Here is a 26,939-nt window from a genome sequence, read left to right as displayed (position 1 = left end):
AGAATCAGTGTCTCCACTCTTAGTGATTTTTCACTAAATTTAGTGAATTCTTGGCAAATCTAGTGATTTAGTGATTTGAGGTCAAAATCTAGTGATTTTTGAAAGAAATGTAATTTCAGTGCAAAATTGCTCCTAAATCTGAAAAAATAGACTAATTTTTTCAGAAACCTACAATTTTGCCCCTTCAAATTAGTCACGTATGCAATATGCACTGCTTTGAATTTAGGCCCGGTTTGAGTATGTAAAAAAAAGTGAATTTTTCACCAAAAATTCGCGATTTTTCGTCAAATCCGTTCGAGAAGGAAAAATTTCAAAAAAAAAATTTGGGTCTTTTTTTCGTGAAAATTTTGGACCTCGAACCGATTTTAAATAAATGGATTTTTAGATTGTAAAAAAAAAATTCAGCCAATACTCGATCCAGGCCTTAGTGAAAGCGCTATAGTTGGCTTCCTTGAAAGCACCAGTTCCGCATAGATCACTGAAGTTGAGCACGGTTGCGCGTGGTTAGTACCTGGATGGGTGACCATCTGGCCAATTGGCGTTCAAATATTTATGAAATGAATTTCAAATGAGTGTGCCTCTTCCCTGCTATAGCAGCACAACGGCATACTCGTGTTATTGTGTATGTTTTTAAATAAAGCCTTGGTTAATATTGAACTCTTAGCATAACGTGACATTTCTAAGATCACAGTTCAAATAAGGCATGAATTACTACCTATGTCAGGGTTTATAGGTACGCGACCTGGAAAAACTGGAAAACCTGGAAAATTCATGGAATCTGAAAATCGGCCAAAAAGTCATGGAATTTCATTCTGGGAAAAGCCTGTAAACCCTGTATGTATTTATTTTGGTTGCCGTGTGATCAAAATAGCTTCTATTATCTTGGCGTTCAAATATTTATGAAATGAATTTCAAATGAGTGTGCCTCTTCCCTGCTATAGCAGCACAACGGCATACTCGTGTTATTGTGTTTGGTTTTAAACAAAGCCTTGGTTAATATTGAACTCTTATCATAACGTGACTTTTCTAAGATCACAGTTCAAATAAGGCACGAATTACTACCTATGTCAGGGTTTATACGCGACCTGGAAAACCTGGAAAAGTCATGGAATCTGAAAATCGGCCAAAAAGTCATGGAATTTCATTCTGGGAAAAGCCTGTAAACCCTGTATGTATTTATTTTGGTTGCCGTGTGATCAAAATAGCTTCTATTATCTTAAAACTGTCTAATGCCTCACTATACTAGGTCAACACTAATGATGTGTGCAGAGTACCTAAGTGAGTGAGTTTTTAAAGACCAACTCTCTTCAGTGGACTACTCAGTCAATTAGTCATCCTTAATTCCCATACTTCTGGGGAATAGAAGAGTGACTTTCATGTTTGCGGATTTCACTCATTCACGGAGTAGTTCTCTGAAAAGAGAGATTTTTTTTTCCATAACTCACTCACTCTTTACACGAGTCAACACTGCCTGATTATAACCAAACAAGGAACAATGTCAGCTTTTGGCGCAAGCATCTGGCACCATCGAAGTCGGCACCGAGATGTGAAGGCAGAAAAGTAGGTACCGTACGGTGTACTTAAAGTAAAACTTTCGGATGGTAATATTATGAAGAACATAGAAATCTAGTGATTTTCAAGTCAAATCTAGTGATTTTTTTTCCTTGAATCTAGTGATTTTTAAAAATTTGGAGTGGAGACCCTGTCCAGAATTCTACTTCATCGTCAATGGTTGGGTAATACTTTTCCTTTATTGCAAGAAAATCTCATTTCAGCCCAATTATTGGCGTTTCAAAGTGAGAAATTGTGTCAGTAACATATAAAATGCTTTTTTAAATCAAGTGCTTTTACCAGAATTCACATTTATGAGATTTATCTAGTTTCCTAATATTACATCAAGTTATCAGTTTTCAACTATCAACCATTGTACGTTTTTGTGTACACATTTCTGCATTAATGAAAATATTACACTAATAAAATGGTGCTAATTTGAAAATTATTCCTCTTACGTTTACTATTCAACGACTTCAGGAACTTTTAGTGTTTAATCCAGACCATACCTCTTGGATTTTGGATAGGACAACCCTGGAAACCCCCCATTCAAACTGAAGAAGGGAAAATCAGGTTAGTCATAATAATTCATTATTCTTTAAGAACCATGCCTTTTGTTTTTTATCAAAACCTTCTACATACTCAGTTGATTGTGATTATTGAAGCTCATGATTCCAGTAGTTGAGCTTTTCTCATTATCTATTGTTCAATCTATGAGGTAATTATCTACCCAGGTAGGCATACACCTACCTACTTACCCACTTGTAATAATGAGGAAAATCCAAAGCAATGTAAAGTAAACTGGTTCTTAGAAACAGTGAATATGTACATATATAAAATGCTTTTGTTTTTGTTATGTATAAAGATCTAGATAAATGATATGACATTACCTAAATCCACAAACCTATCAATTCAAAGTTGAATGAAAAAGAAGCCAAGATTACTCTGGAAACAAAGTCTTTTTCAGATGGGTAATTTGTTCTTTTCCCGAATAAAATTAATGGACAAGTAATAAAATATTAAATATACCTTATTTTCTTATTTAAAATTATAAAATGGCACCTACATCTCTCACCCTTGAGTGTAATGAAATATACGTTGTAAACCCTTCTTAAAATGAGAGATACCTAATTTCAATTATTTCATCAAAAGGCCAACTGTAATTTATTATTTTCATCAACATGATCAACAAAGTACCTACTTTTGTGAGCTCTTTACCTTAAATAGGTACCTACCAAATTTCTCCTTTTCTTTTTTAAGGTTTGTTTTTCAATCAAACTTCTTGCTCACAATAGTTACTATGACACAATACCTAAGTAAAGAAGAAAAACCTTGCAAAACAGTGCTTAACCATTATAAGTAAATTATTATAACATTTGTCACAAATTTTACAAAATAAAAGTTCCTTTTAGGAATGCTGGCTTGTTTATGGTGTTCCTTTTAGGGGGGGACATCAGGGAGATGTTAGTAAAAGGTAGGTAGTTGAAAATTAAAAGTAACAGGACATTCTGCAGGAGAAAAAAAGATGTTTTTTAATTTTTTTCTACATATTTCTAATATGAAAATTTCATTTGTTTTCTTTGCAGATATGAATAAAGGTGTAGATTCCAACCCTAACCACACCGTAGGTATTGTTGGATCTAAGAAGCATGGCCCTGGTAATGGACTTAACAATATCTCACCATCATCCTCATCTAACTCATCAAACTCAGCGGGAACATCAACAGATCTAGCATCATTATTTGAGTGCCCAGTTTGTTTTGATTATGTCCTACCTCCTATTATTCAATGTCAGAGTGGACACCTTGTTTGTTCCAATTGTCGACCAAAACTATCTTGCTGTCCAACATGCAGAGGACCATTAGGTAATTTATAAGTAATCTGAACTGTAGTCTTATGTGGGTCATTGTGGTATTTTTTGACAGAAAAATCTAGGAAAGTAATTTATATGGCAATAATGGTAAGAGTAGGGGCATGTGCTATTTATTTTAGGCCTATGGCTGTAATACCAGTTGACCCACTACCTACATGTAGGTAAAAGAAAAAGAAAGAAAGGGAAAAATCTTTTCCTGTAGGATTAAAACTTTGAAGAAAAGTGTATTGACATTTGTGTTGTGAGGATAGAAATAGGTACCTATGTATCCAGGGGATGTGACACTCACAGACTGAGCCAAATGCACTGACACTAAATTGTATTTTATCAATTTTCTTTAGGTAACATACGCAATCTGGCTATGGAGAAAGTAGCCGGGACCATGTGGTTTCCTTGTCGGTATCAGATGAATGGATGTGGAATTTCTCTCCTGCACACCGAGAAGCCAGAGCACGAGGATACTTGTGAACATCGTCCCTATTTATGCCCATGTCCAGGGGCTTCATGCAAGTGGGGTGGTGCACTCGACCAAGTAATGGCCCATTTAAACCAGTCCCACAAGTCTATCACAACACTACAAGGTAAGTAGAGGAAAACTTTCAGAGTTGCGTTTCTGAGGGGGTTTTTGATCATACAATGAGATGTTTGACACCGAGGCCAATCAAAGTGGTTCTTTAAGCCAGACCAATGTGAGTTTGTTTATCCAAAACCAAACTCCCTCTGAAGTACCACAATTTTCCAGGAATAATATGAGAGAATAACAAGAGCAATACTAGACTGTTGAGATAAAAGGACTACATGTCTTAATTCAACATTCTAAATAAAGCACTAATACTAATGAGAAATTCTAGTGGACACCATGATCTAAATCAAAATCTATCCATTCTATCCTATCGAACAAACCAAGAACTTCTCACCTTTAAAATGCAGTTTCAGTCACTCTATTTCACCTGGAAATTGCTCTAAAAGTTGCTAAGTTACACAGGATGAGTCCATTGTCTCCAGTTCAAACGAATTTGAGTCAAGTCCACGTCCAGGAGTCCATAAATAGAATCTGAATCTCAATTTGTACTTGGATCTATTCTTTGGAGCAGGATAAGAATCGTCCATTATCATATTCTTTTCGGTTACATCATGATAAGCAGGGAATAAATCCACAGAAGGATTTGTGTCCACTACGTCCTTATGAAATAAGACTGGGGTGTGGCAAGTTGCAAGCTAAATTCTACCTAATCTTCTTTTTCTTCGCCTTTTCCCGTGTACAGACGGGGTAGGCGTTTTTCTTCAGTCTGTCAATCAGCCCTAACTAGGTAAATTCTACCTAATGATTCTATTAATTAAAATTTTCATTATCTTACAGGAGAAGACATTGTATTCCTGGCCACAGACATCAACCTCCCCGGGGCTGTAGACTGGGTCATGATGCAGTCATGTTTTGGCCACCACTTTATGCTCGTACTGGAAAAGCAGGAAAAGTTTGACGGGCACCAGCATTTCTTCGCAATCGTGCAGCTGATTGGATCGAGGAAACAGTCGGAAAATTTTACTTATAGGTGAGTTGAAAATACCTTCCTACTTTATAGGTACCTATATGTATGTACCTATGTTGCAGTGCAATAGTCCTAAACAAAAATGGACGCGACACACTAGGGATCAAGAAGAGACCGCCATAACATAATAATGTACATACCTATGAGTTTAAGCTACTAGGGCTACTGGCATCAAAAAACTTGTTTGCGACATCGTTGCTGTCAAGTGTCAAGACATTGGAGAGTTGTGGGAAAGTCGGAAACGACTCATACCCAGAATCACCTATGTTTATATTGTGTTGATTCTGTAAATTCTCGAAGTCGAGTAAAACCTTGTAAAATTGTTCAACTGTAATAAACAGATAAAGTTCGTTCTCGGAGCGGTCGACTTTCGCGTATCCTGTTCTCCTCTCTTCGTTTTAAGACCCCTGTTGTTAAGTTCCCTTTGATAGTACCCGTATTTTGATAAAACCTCATAAAAAAGAGCTTTTTTAAATTATTAAAGGTCAGGTTATTTATTTAACCAGTTCAGTAATAATCCATTTCTAATTACTTTTTTTCCTCCCCACAGACTTGAACTGAATGGACACCGCAGGCGACTCACTTGGGAAGCCACACCTCGCTCTATTCACGAAGGTGTTGCCTCTGCCATTATGAATTCCGACTGTCTGGTATTCGACACCAATATTGCCCAGCTTTTTGCTGATAATGGAAATTTGGGCATCAATGTTACCATTGGAACCGTTTAGAACCGATTATGTTTGTTACTATCAATGTTGTTAGGGTGTAAGGTTAGGAACGTAGTCTTGTTTATATTTTTAAACACAACCTTTTTCTGTGAATATTTCCCGCGTCCTTACGCCTGAAAAGTTGTTTCAAACTGATATTAAAGGGTACAACCACCCTTGGGTTGAGAAGAAAACATGCATCACTTACATCAGTGTATTTTAAACATGCTAAATTTAAGTACAGTAAACTATTGCTTACTCTTGGAAAAACATGTTTATAACAGAAGTTAAAATACCTTCCTAAATAGGTGGGTATTTCAGAAATTGTTGTCAATGTGTATTGATATTTTATGTGCGCCTTTTTAAGAACTCGGAAATTTTACATTGTGTAATACTCGTCTGTTAAATATTTGCTGAAAGTTGCAAAATAATGGTACTGCAACTTGTAGTATTGTATTTCCCCTACACTTAATGCCCTGCTTTGCTTAACATGGGTTTTGTTCATGGGGTTGTTCAATCATTTTATATCTGTCAACTAACAGAAAATTCAAAGACGTTCGCATCTAATATCGCTATTGTTTCAATTCATGTTCAAAGATTTACCTCACATAGGTACCTGTGACAAGTGAACTACCTACTTACGACCAATTTTTTTAATTTTGAAAATCTGACGGAATTTATTCTAGGTAATTTTCCATCATTCGGAAAAGGACAACATACACTTGAAAGGAAAGAAAACATCTAAAGATATCAAGGTATAGAAATACAAGTAGGCACCCCTATTGTAACTATTTACAAAGAGACGAGAATTTGGCGACTTTAATCTAGTTTACTGACTAGGGGGAATACATTTTTCTGTTTACTTGAAAACAAATTATTATTTGTTAAATACTCAATATCTTCCCTTTTTTTTTTTTTTTTTTTTTTTTTTTTTTTTTTTACTTAGGGTACACTTTGCAATGTATTTAGATTGGACGGAAAATTTTGGTTTTAACAGATCGTTTTTTATTTAAGGACATCTCACTTGTACTTCACATTGACTGTACAATTATGTGAATGCCTGTATAAGTGATATTTGGACAACACTGAAGGTTATATTACTTATTTCTTTAGCTATATAAAGATGTGAAATCTTTAAACAGAAGACAATATAAGTGAGAACTTTTCTGTCAGGGTATACGTAGAGAATAAATAATACCTACTCAAGAAGTTCTTGCATTCTGTTTCTCAAAAAATTGTTGAGCTTCGTCACCAAAAATCTATTTATGTAAGTGCTGTGCTGATACACTAGCTTTCCAAAATTTCAAATTTTGAGAAATGAGCTTTATTAAAAATAATAGGGGAAAAACTAACTAAATCTTCGTTGAACTAACTTTAGCTTTAAAAGGAAAAGGGGCTTGAGAATACATTATTACAGTGATTTTCATCAGACGTCGCAATGAGGGAACTATACATAGATACAAATAAGCAAGAAAAAAACCTTAGAAATAAAGATAAGGCTTCAAGTCTGCATTTATAGTCAGATTAGTCTTACAAACAAGTGAGACATATTTTTTTATGTTAATTGCTTTCACAAGTTGACCACAATGCTTGGAATATTAACGTCGCGTAGTCAAACTAGGTATCAATATTTACCTAAGCATGGGAGGCAGTCCATCCATTTTGATTTGAAAATCACGGTAATTTTCAATTCTCATTGTGTATTTGTTTTTGAGGTACTTTTACTATTTTCAATTGTGTTCACTTTATATGCAGGACTAGACCGTTGCATTTTGTAAGTACTTATTTGAAGGAAGAAAAGGAAAAGTGATAAAGAGCGTTAATGTTTCGTGAGATATTTTCTAGGATCATGCAAAATAAATTAGAATTATATTCTAGTGTGGGTAACGCAGGCGTTACTATAAAATAACTGGTTGCTAAATAGGAAATGTTGTGTCGCCTGTATGGCAGCTATCTTGAAGAGATTTCGAACGATTAGTCAAACGACCATAAGAACTGATTCCTTCAACAGGCAGCTAATGTACAAAACGGTCTACTCCTGGATATAAAACAAAAATGTTATTTTGTCTTGTTTAGGTTTTATTATAAAATTATCTCAAAAGTGATGATTATATTAAATCTTGACTGCCAGGTGAATAATTTAGACTGATAGATAGCCAGCCATCCCGTTAATATACCTAGGCACTTATAGCAGAAAGGAAATTTGTACCCCGGTCACAGTTTGGCTCTTTTTGTACTATTTCCTAGGTATAGAAACATCCACTCCTTCCCAGATTTTAGGCCAATCTGAGTCAGTTGGCAAATTTTTCCAAGTCAAGATCAAATATTATTTTCACGTTTCTTTCAACGTTGAACTATTTTATTTTCATTACTATTTTAATGTATTTAAATTTAAACTCAACAAAAACAAACCTGTACATACTAAGTATATAAATTAAATAATGGGAGGATTAAAAAATAATTATGAATTATTTTAAAAAATATAAACTTTGTAAACAAAAATATTTTAAACCGTCATACTTTTCTTTCGTTTTGCTTGTGGTTCTTTGAAGCCATGCAGCTTTCTCCAATTTATTTCACTTTATAAGAGTAGGTATACAGATCTATTTAGCCCGTTAATGAAACGTGACCTTTTTTTGTACAATTTTCTTTGGCCTAATATGTTATGGTCGCGGTATAGGCATTGTCTGCGCAGTTCAGGCCTATCCCGCTAGCGTAATATGTCCGTCAGGCCTCAGTTTAGGCGTACACGAGTTTACTGCGTCGTTTATCCCCATCTTTTCTAGGTCTAAAAGAAGGTCTGATGGTAGTGCTTAGCACTGCCCCTTGGGGTAAGTCTCTAGGCCGGTGCTTTCTTTTCTAACTCAGCTTGATATGTTTAATGTTTATGTATAGTATTTTATTTTTCCAGGAACCAGTTGAGCCTATTCGTAATCATTCTTTTCATCTCCGCGAATTTGTCAAGCAGACGAGTTCATAGCTACCCAAGTCTTCACAAAGCAAAATATTAATGTGGCTATAGTAATAATGGGAAAAAAATCACTTTCAATGCCTCAGGTTCATACTTCTTTGAAAAAATTCTTCCTAAGAAAAAACTTGAAAATAAAATTGATGAATTTTACTGTACAAGAAAACGAAGATACAGAGAGGAAACGTAATATTTCCTTTGGAATTAGTTTTCTCCTCCTCCTCATCCTTTTCCCTTCAAAGTCCAGCTTTTTTCTCTCGGATTTTTCTCTCCTCTTTTTGAACTTTTATATAAAAATTGTGAAGGATGGTGGATATTTTTGAAGTTAACCCATTACTCGCCTTCGGTTTTTCGATAGGTTCTTTTTGTATTATTTGAAAACCATATCTGTTGCGTAATTGACTTTTCTCTCACTAATCAACATCCATATGTATCAAAACTATTTCCTTAGATATTGGTTTTCTTTTAAGCTCGTTCATTACCTATTTCAGCTTGGTACCTACTCTAATGTTCAGTTTTACTTTCCATAAGTACCTACCTACTTAAATACGCCTGGGGCCACACTTTGAGATCAAGATCAAAGCATTAATTACTTGGGTATTGTGAAAATCTAACTTTTTGAAGTGTTCTTTTTTCTTAATCCACGTCATTGAAAATAATATTTAATAATAACAGTGGAAAAATCTAAAATCTCCTGCTCCTGAGAAAAGCCGTGCTGTGCAATATCGTATCATGTCTTCTAGTGTCAGACATTCCGATTTGATTGATATATTCTTCGACGAAAAAAGAAAAACTGACGTCTCATACTCGTATTCAAATCCCATGTAGGTACTGGGTTTACGTAGGTAAGTGAAAATCTAATACCTACCATAAGTTTATCTTTTGGGTGGAAACATGTTAACATTCTGAAAATTTACGCTTTAGATCGAGACTGAGGAACATAGGGTCAGCATAAAAAAAGTAGAGGGGACATTTTTTCTCCTCGAGTTTTTCATCCCTTATTTTTATTTTATTTCACTTTTTTTTCGGCCACAAAAATAAGATGAGTGACAGAAGAATATTGGATTTCTTTTTTCCATGTTTATATTTCTCTCCCTTTCTATTTTTTTCCTTTTTTTTCAAAAATTTCATATCCCTGCCCAATGCCTCTCGTCTGCCCTTTACCCCTAGAGAAAAAAATGAAAAGAAAAAAACTTAAAAACCTTCACGTGTGTGTGACGTCACATTATATATAATATATTTTAAAACTAATCAATCGATAATTTCACTATATCCAAGGAAAAATTATTTTATACTTGTACAATATATTTTCTTTTTTAATATTTTCTTATTTTTACTTTTTTTTTTATCATTTTATCTTTTTTTACTCTTACACACTATAGACTAGGAGTAACATTGTTTTTCTACTGTCAAAATATTTTTTTCAAGGTAAGTAAAATTTTCTTTAAAATAATTTATTAAATTTATTGATATATTTTATTTATTTATTTTTTTTTTTTTATTTTACGAAAATTATTATTTTTCAATTAGGTATTTTTATTTGTGTTGAAATTGATGTATTTTATTATTGCTTATTAATTTTAATTGAAAGGAAAATTCATTCCTCTTTTTACAACGTTGTAGGCAGTACTGTATTAATTTTAATTGAAAGGAAAATTCATTCCTCTTTTTACAACGTTGTAGGTTTTGTCCTTTGAGGAATTACCTAATATTTATTTATTTTTTGTTGGCATGAAAGTACGTAGGTCAAAGATACCTATCTAATTACGTAGGCTCAATTGTTTTCATATTTTATGTTTGTTTATTATTTTAGATAAGTAATTTTACTTATATAATTTAAAAAATAATACCTATATTTTTTTACCTCCTTTTTTTGCAAACGTAATTTCCTTGGTAAAGAATACATTGGTACGTACTTACTCGTATTTTACTCAGGTACAAGTAGTTCGTAATTTTAAAGACCTAACGAAAATCACCAAGTTTTGCGTAACGCCGTCTCTTGTGTTTAATTTATGGTTTGTTTACATTTTTCTTAAAAAAAAGAAAGAAAAATCGAGGACATCCCAATTTACTTCCCTAGGTCAATCTAAATGTTTTTGCTCGTCTGTTAGTCCGGTAAAGTTCAGTAGTTCCTGATTATTTGCACACATTTTTTCCCTTATACTTACGTAGGTACCTAGGTACTTAAGTTTATGAAAACAATATTACTGATGGTGTGATTGAATTCAGAATTTATACAATTTGATAGGTAGGTATAAAACTAATGCCGGGTCCACACTAAGCGAACATTGTTATTTTGAATGTAAGTTGGTATCGTACTTAACGAAGTGAGATCTTAAAGGTGTGTCCAAACTTAGTCGACCGGCCGTCGACTATGTGTGGACACACCTTTAGGTACAAGCTATTTGTATTTGCCCAAGATATGGACCACCTTGTAATGTGTGTTTAAGTAGTTAAAATATACCTTGCCTGCATGGGACTGAAAAGTCCCCGCAGTCTAAAGAAGGTCTCGTATATTTGATGATAATACGATATAGGAACATTTAATATCTTTGATGGTTGGAATTCGAACTCGTGCCCTCCCGCTTACCAAGACATGGAGGGCGCTAACCACTACTCTGTCACGGAATCGAGGCAATCGAGAAATTCACTTACTTAGGTGATTTTTTTTATGGAGAGGGGGAAATCTTCAAAAGACCCCCCATTGCAAAAAACCTCTGCCAATGGGGAGTGTGGGATTGATGTCGGGATAACAGGACATCCAGACCCACTAAAACTCAACCTCTCCCTCTTCCCATTAGGGCCCTGGAACCAGATATATTGGATATTACGCAGGTGATTTAAGTTCAGTTTTTAGTGGGATTAAAAAAAAAGGTGGTTTGTAGAAAATGGAAACACATAGGATTTTTAATCGTACTTTTTATTGACAGCCAGCGTATTTTCGAGGCCTGAGAGCTTCGCGAAATAACTTAAGGGTGCGGCTGAGCTTAGACATCAACTTCGCTTAAACTTTAGGTAGTTCGCACACGGGTTTCAATCGGTTCCGAAAGAGATAGGTTTTCCTCAAATAAACTGGCTAATACAATAGAGCGCCACAGAAAAGTAATTATCTTGCAGCATTTACGACTCGTTTAGGGTGCTCCATTTTACTGACCAGCCTATTTAGCTTGAAACCTTGAAAGGTAACGCGCCTGACTTGTCAGTGCTAAGTTTCGGGTTCGATTCTCGCCCGGGGCGGATTTTATCCTAAACAGATAAGGTTCGTTCTCCTATCCTTCCTTCTCCCTTCGCTTTCGGGACGATAAGATCTTAGCGGTCCTTACTTAGTGGCCAGTTGTTTGGAAGAAGAAAAAAATACATAAAAATGAAAAAATAACTCTCTCGAAAATGTACGAACTGGTTTACTTAAACTTAAGCTCCATTGATCCCACGTAAAACTATCCATTTTCTACTGTTTTCAATTAAAGCTACGATGTCTTGTTGACTATTCTATTCGCGTCAATAGGTAATGTAGCTAAAGCGTGTGCCATCAAAATCAAAACACAATAGGTACATTTTATTGTAATAATGTAAAATCAATTTTAATTAAAATAGAGCTAAACAATAGGAGAGGGCATTATAATGATGACTGTTATGATAAAAAAGCGAAATTCAATGGAATAGAAAAAAAAACTGAATATTTTTGGGTACAATAGTATAAAGGGGAGGGTGAAGAACACACCCTCTCCCTTCCTTTGAGCAAAGTGTGCCTTGTGAACAGTAAATTTTACACAAAAAATGCAAAAAAGTTATAATAAAATCAATAGTAATTTGTTTGACTTTTTTTTTCTCAGAGTAAGAAAAAAAATTGTTCTATGCGTTATTATAGAAACATGGAAAAACTTTATTGTTATTGCTTAATTCCATCTGCATTTTTTTTCTCTTTTTAATGAATGCAAAAAATTCTCTGGTAAAAAAAAAAAAAAAAAAAAAAAAAAAAAAAGAATTTTTTTTTTTTTTTTTAAAAAAAAAAAAAAATTTTTTGGAAAAAAAAAAAAAAAAAAAAAAAAAAAAACATGTAACAAGAAGAAAAAAAAATCAGATTGCATATTTCTTTTTTTTTTATGTTTCCTTATTGTTGGAAAGGCAAATTTTTATTTTTTATATAAAATTTATTTATGAGGTACAGTTTTTATGACTTTTGGTAGTTTAGGCATAGGTGATAAATACAATGAATCGATTTATATCACTGGGGCCAGTCTTACATTTGTCGGCTCATTTATAAACTACCCTCTGGAACTACGCTCATTTAGTAGCCAAGTAAAATGACGGTAGATCGATAGGTATCTTTATTAAAAATGAGATTTTCGCCTAAACTTTCTATTACCTATGCATGTAGTTTCATTTATGGGATACATATTTCAATCATTATTTCATGGTGTTCTTTAGTACAGAAAAAGTTTCAGTGAGGGACATTTCTACTAATATTATTGCTAAAACTGTAGAGTTTTTTCACCCCCTCTTTTTTAGGTTTCCAGTAAAAATTAATATAAAATGATGGAAAAAAAAACATGCGAATGCAGCTCGACTTTCACCCCAAAAAATACTGTCAAGTTAAAAAGAAGAAAAAATCGAAATCCCTACTATATTTTCAGTTTTTATCAGCAAAAAAAGTAGGCCTGTTCAAATATTGGAAATTTAATTTGTGAGGATATATCACTTCTTCAGTACAACAAAAAATTCTCATTTTTGTCCAGTTGATTTTATTGCTGGATTTTTCCCTTTTTTTTCGAAGTTTTACTTGCTTAAAAAATGGCCTCTATCTAAAAGTTTATCCATTTATTGTAAAAGTATTAGTAATGGCATGCCTGAAAAAATGAAAGCCCCCTACCTACATATCAGTATTGTAGGTATTATTCGGCAATTTAATGTCACATGTACGATCGATGGTCTCTTTTGCAAGAATTTTATTCAAGTATCTATTTATAATTATTTCAGCTGCAAAATCCAAATGATTAGGTATACAGAAGAACCCTTTGCGGCAATGAAAATAAATTAGTGGATGTGCCAGGATTTTTATCTTTATTATGTTAGAATAATTGAGATTACCACCTTCAAGTACTGACTTTGTTTGACTGGAAATAATTTTGGTTTACTTGGGCTAGAATAGGTGGGTAATATATTACCTAAACCTAGAGAGATACACTACTATTACTTAAATCAACTTAATACCTAAACATATTCATATAGCAATAATAGCATAGTCTAACTTACAAAGGATACCAAACATACATATTTCAATTTCCAATGTTTGAAAGACCTTTTACGATTTTTCCTGCAAGTCATGGATTAAAATTTCGAAAAATCTGGAACATATTTTTATGTAGGTAACTAAAATCTATAGTTCTTTTATGTTCTGAAGCATTACATATTGTACGAGTAGTTTGTACTCTCCATCCTATTCAGTATATTGTACGTTCCTCTGTGCAAATGTAGGTATTATACTCGAAGCTTGTAAAAAATGAGCTTTTTTTCCCAATATACCCTCATATGTATAAAAAAATGCTAAAAAAAAAAAAAAAAAAAAAAAAAAATTTTTTCCCAAAATACCCCCAAATTTATAAAAAAAAGCTAAAAAAAAAAAAAAAAAAAAAAAAAAAATTGGAAAGAAAAAAAAAGGAATAAAAAATAGAAAAGGGTTGATTTTTTTCTGAAAAAAGAGTAAAAATGAAAAAAATGACATGTCTGAAAAAATATTAAATTTATATTCAATTTTTATATATAGTTTCAGCCATATATCTGTACATACTTTTTCATATACCTACATCGTATACAGTACAGGCAAAAAGTCATAGAACAGCTGGGTAAAAAAATCTGGAGGAGGTACGTAAATTAATTGATATCTTTATAGGTCGTTTGTCCGAGTAGGTATCTACCTATTCAAAGAGACAGCATTGGGTATTGAACACATTGGGTAGTTATCAGAAGTGCTTTCGTTGTCTCGAAAATACACATCATAAACTTTGCACAGCTACGAAAGTACATGCATTTCCTGTACATATGTCTTTACTTCGGAACATTGATTTGTACAGCTTTTGAAACCTTGGTATGTCAATGAAGATAAATGTGACAGGCGGGTTTTCTATTATGAAGAGTTCTAACAATCGATTTTACTTCTCACAGGTACGTTAAATCTACCTCGTTATATTACGAGTATTGCCTAATATCTACCTATTTGGAAATTATTTATTGAGACCGTAGTGTAGGTCGCCGCTGTACTTTGTCAGACTTTGAAGCCTTGGTTGGTACTTAGTGGAAATGAAACAAAGTGCAACACATTTTACATTTGCCCGTCACCTCAAATTAATATAAGTACTTAGGTACACTTAGCCCCACGTTTTGGTAGGTAGGTATCTAATCCACTTGATTTTTTTTTTTTTTTTTCATGCCTAGGTAATTTATCTCTGTCTCTTCCTCACATCTTCAATTTCTTTCTCCGTTTTCACTTTGTATTTTTTTCCTCTCACTACCACAAAGAAGGTTTTATAAAATTTGGTCCATACCCGGGTGGTAATCAAACCCAGGTTCAGTTCTTTACATGACCTCAGATGTGGCCGATGGGACCAGACATTAGGAAGGTTGAGAACCCCTGGTTTAGATCCTAGAATATCCATCTTGAATACTAGCTTTCCCCTGTGTAGGTAGTGTGGCACTTGGTCTTTTGTTTGTTAGTTTCTTTTTTAAAGAATTTAGGACACAAACTAGATAGATAGGTAAGTTTAAGATAGTTTGTTTAAACTTAATTGTTACTATTAATGTACCTACACTTTGACTGAAAAGATAACCACCCAACCTTCCGTTACAATTTAAGTAAGAAATTATTCGCTATAATATAGTTAAAATACCAACACCAGTACAACAAAGAAAAACTTAAGTACAAAAGCGCTGAACGTTTGAGCTTTTTACTAAAAAAATAAAAAAAAAAAAAATAATAATATTTTTTTTTTCTTTTTTTGAACACCCTGTAGAAAAAAATGTATTTTTTGTTATATATGGGAAAGGGAGTAATGCTGATAAGGGATGAAGTGAAGTAGGTAGATTTTTTTTTTTTTTTTAAGGAAAAAAAGAAAATAATAAAACGCGCGTGCGTTATTTTTTAAAAAAATATTGAATTTTTTTTTTCCACATACATATATATTTTTTTCACTGCTGAAAGTTGGGGTGAATGTGAACGAACATAATGTACTTAGCATGTTTCGTTTATTCGTATAATATGATTGTAGTTTCGATTTTAACATCTGGTTCTCTCATTATTGGTCTTGAAATTTTTAAAATTCTTCTGAACTTATGTCCCCACGTAGTCACCGTCAAAATTTATAATTTTATTATGACTTAAAAAATATTAAAAAATTAAGACTTCACCTAGGTACTGAAAATGAGTACCTATTTACTTAGATACCTATCTAGCGAATCGGCTATTTACCTAGAGATTTCGCGCGGCCTTGCTTGTAATCTCTAGAAATTGCATCTCATTATCCGGGTGATGAGGGTGCTTAGGATAGCACGAGGTAAGTGATGCCCAAGATATATGTAGGTTCCCACCTTTACAGAATTCGGCAATCAGGTAGGTACCGTCAAAACTGGATAATACAAGAGAACACCATGGACCATGGAGTGCCACTTCTTTCTCAAATCGAAAAAAGTCAGGGAATTTTTCAAAGCCTTAAAAAAGACAAAGAAAGATTTCAATTAAAAAAGTATGCAACCATGAAGGGGCAATATATAATCTCTCAAAAATTCCGCCTGCGGCGCAGAAATTTTGTCTCTCTTCATGAAAAAGATTTGGGAATATTTCAAAGCCTCTATAAAACGAGAAAAAGACTTTGGTCAGTAAAAAAAAGTATGCAACCTTGAAGGAGCTACTTAAATTTTCTCGAAAAAAAAAAATTCGCCTGCGGCGCTGTCATTTTGTGTTCTATAGAAATGTATTGGGGGGGAATAACTATACTCGTCTTTTACACGTATTTAATTACATAAAAAACTGACACATGACAAGCTACAGGTTACATACTTAAAATTTCGCCTGCGGCGCCAAATTTTGTATTTTTGATAACTAAGTTTTTTAACATTAGAGACCAAAATGTTCGCCTGTGGGCATAAAAATTTCAATTTCGTAATTCTGGTTTCTATAAATTGTAGCTCACAATTTTCAAAAATTTCGCCTGCGGCGCTGCTCATTTCCCCCTTTTTTGTTTCATCCCCCCAGGATATGTGAATGTGTAGACTGTTATAATGACAAACTTCAGGTTCATGCTTTTTAAAAAAAATTTCCTGCGGAGCTGAAGATTAGGATTTCGATGAGACTGATTTCTGAAGATTTTAGACCAAAATGTTAAAAAATTTCGCCTGCGGCGCTGTTATTGGTATTCCTAAAAGAAATGCCAGTTCACTTATAGTAAATACCTATTAGGGGCCCAAAGCCAGATCAAAGAGAAATGGCTGTAGTAGTCTTGAGGTCATTATCTTGGTCAAAGGTCATTTATCTTGAAAAAATTTGGCCTGCGGCGCAGTTATTTCATGGTGCAAATGGAGGACTCAAGGCCTTACCCTAGTCGGATGAAAAAAAATTGAAGAAATTTAACAGGCTTGAGAACATTGCTTGGGGGAAAAAAAAATTGGCTGCGGCGCAGTAGGAATAGGGTGGAAAATCTTGGAAAAGTAGACTGGAAATTTTGAAAAATTGGACTGGAAAACCGGGAAAAGTCAGGGAATTTTATTTTTCCATTTTGGTAGACACCCTGATCTCGTTTTTTTCCAATGGAACACGGCCTTTCTTACCCAGAAACTAAAAGTGTAGGTACCTTTCCTAAATATTCCATTTACCCCAGTTTACAATACCTATATAATATTATTTCATTACATACATACACTCAAATACACACTCTTACATACACCATCAATCTTATATATTTATGTATAGGTATATATATATTTTTTTTGTGTACATATACTTTTTTTATTTCTTTGTATTATTATATTAGTGCATATTCAATTTTCATATTTTTAATGAAAATATATACGTATGTACATGTGCAGGATTAAATTTTTAAAAACAAAATTTCAAATATTTTATTTAAAAATTATCTCCGTTTTGTGGATTTAGGTATCTTGTAAATTTATTTTTTCTCAAAATTTCTCTTTTAAAATAAATAAATAAATAATAAGCAGGTAACTGTAAAAAGTGTAAAGATATGAGAGACTGTATTTTTTATTATTATTAAATGATGGTAAGTAGTTTTCATTGATTTTTTTTTTTCTTATAGGCCTAATTGATACTTTTTTTGTAAGTAAAAAGGTAGATGTTATTTTATTTTATTTTATTCGTTGTCTATTCAAATTAATTTTAAAAAACAAGACCAAAGAAATTTTAATAATTAGGTACCTATTAGACATCACAGTGATTATAATGAAATAAAAAAATAATACCTTTTTAATTGGATTTTTCTTTTTCAATTTATAATGTGGTGAAAAATAATAGGTATTCAAGGATAGCTAGCTAGAATTCCGTTACTCTGTTCTAACGGAATTTCGTCAAAATGGAAAATATTTTTATGGAAAGGGCATAGCAGAAAGTTGTAGATACCTAACTTTCGTATCCAATAGCCAACCTACCAGTACCAAATTTTCCATTAAATTCTTGGGGTCTTGTTTGTCTACTTTCCTTCTAGAGGTACTTGTATTTGGTACCGAGTATAGTTACTAGAAATATGTATAGTAGAACACTAAAATTAATACCTACCTAGCTAGGTACTAAGCACTACTTCAGCATAAAATTACTTCACGTACCTTTGGAGACAATGTTTTAAGTGTGTAGTAAGCACTTAAATCTAGTAAACTACCTATGGGTACTACGAAAACGCCTGAACAATTTTACCGAATAAGTACGGTTATACGTTGAGAAACTATCATTCAGATTCAGATACCATATGGTTGGTTTATCAAAGGGACTTTTAGAATTCTAATATTTTAATTAAAAAGGAAAGGAATAAAAAAAAATATACTTAGGTAATAAGCAATAATATTTATCCCTTGACGTCTAGAGTGATCTGGTTTCCTAATGAAGTAGAAAAGAAAATTCTTAGAATGCAGATTAACGAGGACTTTTTTTCTAATAGGAATAATAAGAGAGTACTTAATTAGTTTTTTCTTTGGAATTTAATAACAGTCTTTCTAAAAGTAGACAAAAGAAAATAATTTTCAGCGCAAAATTTAGAGAGCGGCATCTTAACGGTAGTACGTAGGTAGTAGAAAGGAGAATAGATGCTTGTGCCTTTATGCTCGGGTAAGTTAGTAAGTTTTTGTTGTAACATTGTCGATAGGTAAATTGCCCAGGGAACGTCTTTCTTGATTCATATTGTTGGTACTTATTTTTGCATATAGTAAATAGGTAAATATGCCCGAGTCAAGACTTTCATGAAAAATGGTTGGTTTCCATCTTGGGAATCAATCAGCCGAAAATAAAAATTAACCTAGAATTGTATGGTCTCGGTTTCAGAATATCAGATGGCTCTCACACAACTACAGGGTGTACAAAACTGACAAATCGAATGGCGTCTTCCATAATGTTTTCTGCAATGTCGCTGGAAACAGTCATTGGGACCAAACGGCAAACACACAGCCCAGATGGTTTGAATATGAAGAAGAGGAGGAAACAGTCCAAACCGGTGAGGATAGCATCAACAGAAGACTCCCAGTCTGGGGATGGACAGCAAACTTTAGGTACTAATCCATCTCCCAAAAATCTTATTGTATCAGGAAACTTTAGCATAAACTCAGATCTCAAAATGACTCCACTCAACTTATCAAAAAATAGTGATTTCATTCAACAAGATGACCTGCAGGTAAATGTCTCGAATAATTCAATTCCTGACATTTTATACAGAAAACAAAACATATCTCCCAATAGTAACACCTTAGAACATGAAAACAATTTAGCTATAAATTTGACATCTAATTTACAAATGGACTCGGCATCTCAGATCAAAATCTTCAATCTCGAAGCTTTTTGCGATCTTTGCAACAAAGAATTCTGCAATAAATATTTCTTGAGGACACACAGAGCTAATAAACATCGGGTTTATGAGTCCACAACAGATATAGCCCAATCCAAAGCTCTCACCTCTACAAAAGATATATCAGGGCATAACAATTATTTAACTATTCCAAAATCTTTGACTGGAAAGAAAACCCATACAAACAATGGGGTTCAAAATAAGAGTAGTACTAAGAGCTACAACAATGGTATCAACAGTACAATGCGAGCTTTCTGTAATATTTGCAGAAAAGAATTTTGTAATAAGTACTTTGTCCGACGCCATAAGGCAAAAATTCATGGAATATTGGATACAACTTGTGGAAGTTCTAGTACTGAGGAAAAGAATAGTTCCGATTTTCCATCACAACAACTTGAAAGCGCGCAAGACAGTACAAATGACTCGGAAGTATTTGAAAAAGATGATGTATCAAAGAATCAGTTTTATAATACAAACGGATCGTCGAAGATCACTTGCAGCTTCTGTGCTGAAGATCTGAATGATAGTGATGCCTTGCTGAAACATTTAGAAGAAGTTCATAATAACCCTGATGGTGAAATCAATTTAAACGAAACAATTCTGAGTTTGCAACAAGCGCAAAATAAACCAAAAGAAATAAACTTTAAGGAGGCATTACTATTGGAAGCAAAAAATTTTGTCAATAAGGATTTTCATTCCGACCCATCGAATTTGAACTCTTCTTATGAAAACTTGAATCAAGATAATATAACAAACTTAATTACTCAAAACAATAACAAAATTGTAAAAAAGACGGAACCCGAAGAAAATCGCAATTATGAAACGGACAATATATCTCCGTTGAATTTAGTTCTAGGAAATAACCATATCGTAGAAGGTGAAGTCAAAAGTTTTGCATCTACTTGGGTTCTTCAAAACTGTATACTTTGCGGAGAGCAGCTTGATAGTTTGTACATGTATCAAAATCACATTATGAAGTGTCATAACATCCATATCCCATCCAAAGAAAATATGGAACAAGAAATTAAAGACTTGCCCAGCTTGGCAATTCCCATATCAGAGGAACCTATTGAAAAAGAAAAACACGCGGAAGATATTAAAAGTTTACATAAAATGATTCTCAAAATGAACTACACGGAGAAAGCAACTGAGTGTGACATTTGTAAGTATGATTTTAAAAACATTACCTACTTGGAACATCATATCCTGCGATACCATAGAGCTTTATTAGAAATTGTCAACACCATTATTGAAGATTCGAGTAAAGATATTCAAGAGAATGGCAGAGAGGGTGCCAACACCCCACAAGATAACACACAAATGAGCAGCTTTTGTGACATATGTAAAAAAGAACTTTGTAATAAATATTTCATGAAAACTCATATGCAACGAATGCACGGAATTTCTATCGAAACAGGAACGCACATTGGTGGAGTTATGTGTGATATTTGCAACAAAGAACTTTGTAGTAAATATTTTCTCCGCGTTCACAAGCAGAATTCTCACGGGCTTGTTGACGATTCTATAATGCCGAGAATGTGGGTTGCAGAATTATTGCAAAACAATTCCGGCCCCAAAGAAAAAAACACGAAAAGTGAAGAAACGTTGGAGGCGAACGAGAAACCTAATCAGAAAAGTTATAACGAAGTCTGTCCAAAGTGTAACAAACGTTTCCGCCTTGCAAAATGTTTAAAAGTTCACCTCTCTGTAGAACATGGGGAGAAACCACAAGATTCAACTCCGCCACAAGAAACACCAAGTCCTCAGAAGAGTAATTTCCTAACTATCGATAGAATAACCAAAGTAGAGCCCAGTACAAGCCCATTGCAGTCCAATTCTCCCTCCAATGACCCGCCTAGTACTATGCTTGCTAACTTAACACCCAGTGCGGACTTAACTAACTTCACACCTCAAGAGCAGTCCAAATCATTCCATGTCATATCCAACATGTTATCAGGAAACTCGGCCACTTCTCAACAGTACCAATGCTCCCAATGTTCATTCAGTACTTCTGCTCTGGCTTACCTTTATGTACACAAGAGATCTCATTCCCAAGATACTTATTGCTGTCCTGTGTGTTCATTGGTCTTCGAATCTCGAGATTCACTTAATGTACACTTCTCCCTACATGAGAATATTCAGTCTGTAGAGATACACTCCCGTCTGGGAGAAACTTGTTGGACGGCTACTACTGACGGAGAAATGTTTTCCAGTAAGTTTCAATCAGTTCAAGATCAGGACAATGATGTGGCCACTATTCTACCCAGAGTTCGTGAAACTCTCCTACAAGCTGCATCCAAACTCCATAATCCACTATCATTCGCCGTACCTTATGCTCAGGATTCATTCGTTATGCAGCCCTTCTTTGTAGAATCGTCAGACACCAATGATAATGTTGCTAATTTACTTTCCTCTCTTGTATTCCTTCCTGTGAAGGAGAAGTTATCCAAACCTATAACTGCCACGCTAAAGCTGACTCCAACACAATAGGAGTGTTCTTGACGTGAAATCTGCTTAATTAATTGAGATGATAATGAAATTAATTTAAAAGAAATTTTTATTTGAAACTGTCAGTCTAGTACTCTGGTCATAATGTACATTTTTGTGCGTTTAAATATGTATTGAGAAGACAGAGCTTGAATTTACTCACGTCCGATCTTCTATCAGAACTATCAGAATTTTTCCTTCATAGTTACTTGAAGTACCTATGAAGGCACTTAAAGCTTTATCATCGAATTTTAAGATTAATCAGGTGTGCAATATCTCTATTTGAGTCTTGATTGCGGTTTCATTGGCTGCTATTAGATCTTGTTGTGTACATTTACAATAAGGGTTGGCCAACACACTGGCACAATATTTGACGTTGACATTGATTTTTCCGGACACGGAAAGTAAGTAAGTAGGTAAGTAGTTTATTCAAGTACTTACGTGAGATGTGTAAGATGGTTTCTGGAGTCTCTTATCTGAGGGCTAACGAAATAAATCATGAATATATTATGCCCCCAAATCAACTGTTTCATACGTAATTTTACCAGAAATGTACCTAAGATACGGTTGGAGGGATCGCATTAATTTAAGTGTGAAGTCGTTGGTGTTTTGGAAAATTTCTTGTCATATTTGTGGGTACCTTTGAACTATAACGTAAATACTTGTATTAGGTACATGCTCTTCGTTTATTTTATATTATTGTAATGTAGGTTGTAATTAAACACATGAATTATATATATTCGAGTTGACTATATATTCAAGAAGTAAGTTTATAGATAAATATGCATGTATAGATTTATATCTAATTAGAGTAATAATAATAATTAAATATGTATAAGTAAGTACATTTTAGGTACTTACTTAAGTATAGATAAGTATAAGAATAAAACAAGTGATACACAATTAACTCAAAGTTCCTATTTGAGCCTTTGATATTTATTTTAATTAATTTTTTTACTTTTAATTAAAAACGTAATTATTTTTAAGTCTTTTACTTAAGTAAGTATAGGTATTATAACTATATACTTAAATCGCATAATTTTGTGCAGTTACGTTTTAAAACAGAATAATATTATTCTAGTGGCTCGATTAATATCTATTTGTTATATGTTCCATCTTTAATTTTATTTTACCATTTCTCACCCTAAAAATCAAAATTATTTTTGGCTGTGTATGTAAATCTATGGCTACGAAACCAAGTTTGCCATAACATTTACATATTCATTTTCAAAACGTGTAATTTTTTTCCATTTGATCTTTTGTGTCATTGTTACTGGAGCTATTTATAGTACCTACTTACCAGGCCCGTATTCAGGATTTCATCAAGGGGAGGGCCACGAGTCCAAACAGTAATGTACGCCCCCCCCCCCCCCAAAACGGCCCTGCTACCTACATACCTCTATCTGTGTAGATTACTTTTACTACGTCTCCTTTCAAACGAAAAAGGCTACGTTTGCGTATTTAGCCTAATTAAGTAGGTAGCTATGAATAAATGACAATGTCACAGAATCACAATTTTCCTCGCTTATAGTCTTATTTTTACTTTTTATTCTTTTACCCTCACCCTAAAATCAAAATCAATTATACATTAAGTTTAAAACTACTTATTTTTTATTTTTAAGATATTCTTTTTTAAAAATCTTATCATATTAGTAGCTAGATATGTATCTATTTGTTTAAATTTGCCATTCCATTCCTAATTTGTTTTACCTTTATCTAAGTTCCTAAAGTACCTATCGAGGCAAATATTGATTTTTAATTTCTATGATTTTCCCTTTAAAAAGTCAATGTATACTTATCATATAATTTTGTCTTTTTTTTTTATTATATCATTAAATCTTTTATTCTTTAAGTTATGCTTGATTGTCTATCTATCCCCTTTTTCGTTATCTGAGTTTGAAAAATCAAAAATAATTTTAATTTATTTAAGTAGGTATATTTTATTTTATATCCTTGTTCCTATTCATTTATAGTATTTTCAGTAGGTATATACTTAATTATGTTTTGTGTTTAATAATTATTTAATTTCCCCACTTTTACGAGTATGATTTAAGTTCTAAACTACTATTTTATAATTTGATGATTTATGGCGGTTTGTACCTACTTCATAGCTTAGCTTAATTTAAGTTCTACCTACGCTACGTCTAGTGCCCTCTAATGATACATGTAATTATCTAATGTACTGTAATAAGCTTTTGATGTCTTTATTTACAAAACCTTCAATGTAGAGATGAAAAAAGTGGCATACACCTTGGAGAGAAAAAATAATTAATATCCACATGGTATTCCGATTTTTCTCTAATCCAACAAAATCATAATGTTTTTGCTTCAAAAATCAACATTAATTTCTTTACTTTATCGAGTTCCTATTGTTTCCTGTCGTAATAAAAAGCACACGTCTTCCAAACACAGTACAAAATTTTTAAACTTTGACAAAATAAACAACATTATTTATTACTTAGAATAGAAGCCTAGAACTGGAAAAGCTTGAATACACACCTTAGTTTTGAACTATCGAAATAGCTGACAAGTAATTTTAGAACTTTAGATTAACCGCGTGTTATAATTTTATTCTGTTTTATCTTAAACGACATAATCATTGAGAGGTAACAAAATACATATAGGTATAAAATAATAATAATATATTGATCTCTAATTGGAAACTATTGTAATAGATATACAGAAAAAAAGTTATGTAGACTATCAATGGAGTTACCTACCTACTAACTATGTACTTGGAACTATAGCGTACACGTATAAGTACCTACTCGTAGAAAGATTTCAGCCATGGGTTTTTACTTTACTTTCTTCCCCATTTTTTTTCTTTTACTCTTGTTATTCTTTCTCGTGAAATTTAATAATATCATAGAAAATATTCACGTTAACAGGATAATATAACATTCTTTTCAATCTGTGCCTTTAACTCCCTACATAAAGAAATCCTTTTGGGCCGGTTGTGCTGATTTGGAGTGAATAGAAGAGGATTTCCGAGACTTACCTTTGAGGTTGTGTTAAAGTCCAGACTTTAGAGTACCTCCCATACATAGACTCTACAAAATCCAAGATTTTCTCTACTTCTTTTTTCGAACTATGAATAATTGTCAAAATGGTTCCAACAATACATCTTTTTTTTTTCTTTTTCTTTTTTTTTTATTATGGAGTTAAGGGGAAGTAGGTAATAATGTTTTTTTTTATATATATTTTTTTACCTATTTCTATATATTTACAAGTGAAATAGGCGTTTCTATTGCACATGAAATACTTACGGAGGAAAAAAAGTTCAAAATCACGTAATAGGTACATACCTAAATACCTACAATATATTTTTAGTACATCACATCGGGCGATGAAAAGAAAATTCTGATTAGAGGTATTTGACATAGGTACCTATATTACGTATATCGTTATATAAAACTAATAGATTAATTATGTATTATTATTTTAACTCCTTCGCCCTATTTTCTTTGCTTGTTATTATCAACTTATTCTCTTTAATATGTTCCTATGAATATCTAGCTAGTTATAATTTACATTCCCTAGAATTATTTTATGAAGCCTAAAAAGACTTCAGTTTCTAGGCAGGTAAACGAGTTTGTAAGTGTGCAACTGGGTCACAAATTTACATACTCAATACATTTTCTTCATTTAAAGAAACATCCAATTTTTGCTTGTGAACAAAAGAAGGATAGTTTTGACCCTGTAGATTGGTACTCAAAAAACCAATAGGTACCTAAAATAATACTGTACATAGCCAAGTCTAAAGTATACGCATTTTGCCCTCTCTCTTTCTCTCCTTTGACTTTTTGCTACCCTTCCTATTCCTCAATTAATAAGCTTAGAACAAAAGCCCCATTCACCCCTACCTGTGCTTACCACTAGACTTGATGATCCTTTCAAAGAGCTTTTCAGGTTTCTCAAGTGCAGGAGAGGGCTGAATGGGGTTTCTATTGAGTTTCATTCTGTACAAAAAGTGGAAAATACTTCTGAACTGTTGAATATTAAGCACGTTTCTATAGCATTAGAAATAGGTGCATACCTACTTTATATTTTATCGTAGTTGTTACGAAGTGAACGATTTTTGTTTCTATCCCGGCCAATGTGTTTTAATTACAAAATAATTTTCCTTTCTTATTTATTACTGGGATTAAACTAACGGTTTTTATTCAATTATTTATTCTGGTAACTACCCGAATACCTAATAAAACATTGAACATTCAAGTGCCAGGGTATGGTCGTAATTTTGATCTCCTTAGTTTTTAACCTGGATAGAAAACAAAAACGCCCCATATTGAAATTTCGTAGATCCGATATTCCGATCCACAATTATTATTTAAATAATTATTTTAATTCTATTTTAGATTTTAAACTAATATTGACTAGGTATACTTGTAAGTTTATTTATGCTATATTATAAAAAAAAAAAAAAAAAAAAAAAAAAAAAAAAAAAATACTAAGGTTCCTATTACCACGTAAGGTTTTTTAATTTATATCCATTTTATTTGTATTTAAGGTGTTGTTTGTGTGTGCCTTTCGTACCATGTTACAGTAATTATATTCATATAACAATTTATTGTATATGATTAAAATTATAAATAAAGAACTAAAAATATATATAAAAAAATATATATTGTAATAAATTTGAGAGAAAATGTTGTTTCCCTTCTTCCTTCTCTTTAGTTTGGGCTTTTCAGACTCTTTGGAGTTTTAGAGAATACCTAATCTCATAATTAGCTAATAAATACAAAGGGATAA

At 33.0% G+C, this 26,939-nt stretch overlaps 2 protein-coding genes across 3 annotated transcripts; both read left to right on the top strand.

Annotated features, from left to right (window-relative positions):
- Nucleotides 1–1,701: 1,701 nt before the first annotated feature.
- Nucleotides 1,702–7,953, top strand: LOC103505760 (E3 ubiquitin-protein ligase Siah1-like). The gene is made up of 5 exons (XM_008470124.2): nucleotides 1,702–2,124; nucleotides 3,138–3,416; nucleotides 3,766–4,005; nucleotides 4,785–4,977; nucleotides 5,525–7,953. The coding sequence occupies exons 2-5, from the start codon at nucleotides 3,140–3,142 to the stop codon at nucleotides 5,700–5,702; spliced, it is 888 nt and encodes a 295-aa protein (XP_008468346.1). The 5' UTR covers nucleotides 1,702–2,124; nucleotides 3,138–3,139; the 3' UTR covers nucleotides 5,703–7,953.
- Nucleotides 7,954–9,739: 1,786 nt separating this feature from the next.
- Nucleotides 9,740–23,144, top strand: LOC103506010 (zinc finger protein 521). Of its 2 annotated transcripts, none has more exons than XM_008470393.3 (2): nucleotides 9,740–10,077; nucleotides 19,184–23,144. In XM_008470393.3, the coding sequence occupies exon 2, from the start codon at nucleotides 19,236–19,238 to the stop codon at nucleotides 22,188–22,190; it is 2,955 nt and encodes a 984-aa protein (XP_008468615.2). In that variant the 5' UTR covers nucleotides 9,740–10,077; nucleotides 19,184–19,235; the 3' UTR covers nucleotides 22,191–23,144. The 2 variants fall into 2 exon arrangements, with proteins under 2 accessions (XP_008468615.2, XP_026676934.1); XM_026821133.1 differs by lacking the exon at nucleotides 9,740–10,077 and adding an exon at nucleotides 17,843–17,915.
- Nucleotides 23,145–26,939: the final 3,795 nt, after the last annotated feature.

Source organism: Diaphorina citri, unplaced genomic scaffold (assembly GCF_000475195.1).
Source record: "Diaphorina citri unplaced genomic scaffold, Diaci psyllid genome assembly version 1.1 scaffold10, whole genome shotgun sequence".
NCBI classification, from domain to species: domain Eukaryota; kingdom Metazoa; phylum Arthropoda; class Insecta; order Hemiptera; family Psyllidae; genus Diaphorina; species Diaphorina citri.
The sequence above is the reverse complement of the archived record's forward strand: the minus strand, read 5'-3'. Positions and strand labels throughout refer to the sequence as shown.

Bases quoted from the DNA above. Each gene is read 5' to 3' on its own strand.
- LOC103506010 (XM_008470393.3), top strand. From the start codon at position 19,236: ATGGCGTCTTCCATAATGTTTTCTGCAATGTCGCTGGAAACAGTCATT.
- LOC103505760 (XM_008470124.2), top strand. From the start codon at position 3,140: ATGAATAAAGGTGTAGATTCCAACCCTAACCACACCGTAGGTATTGTT. The intron at 3,417-3,765 runs GTAATTTATAAG...AATTTTCTTTAG, and splicing joins AACATGCAGAGGACCATTAG to GTAACATACGCAATCTGGCT. The intron at 4,006-4,784 runs GTAAGTAGAGGA...ATTATCTTACAG, and splicing joins GTCTATCACAACACTACAAG to GAGAAGACATTGTATTCCTG.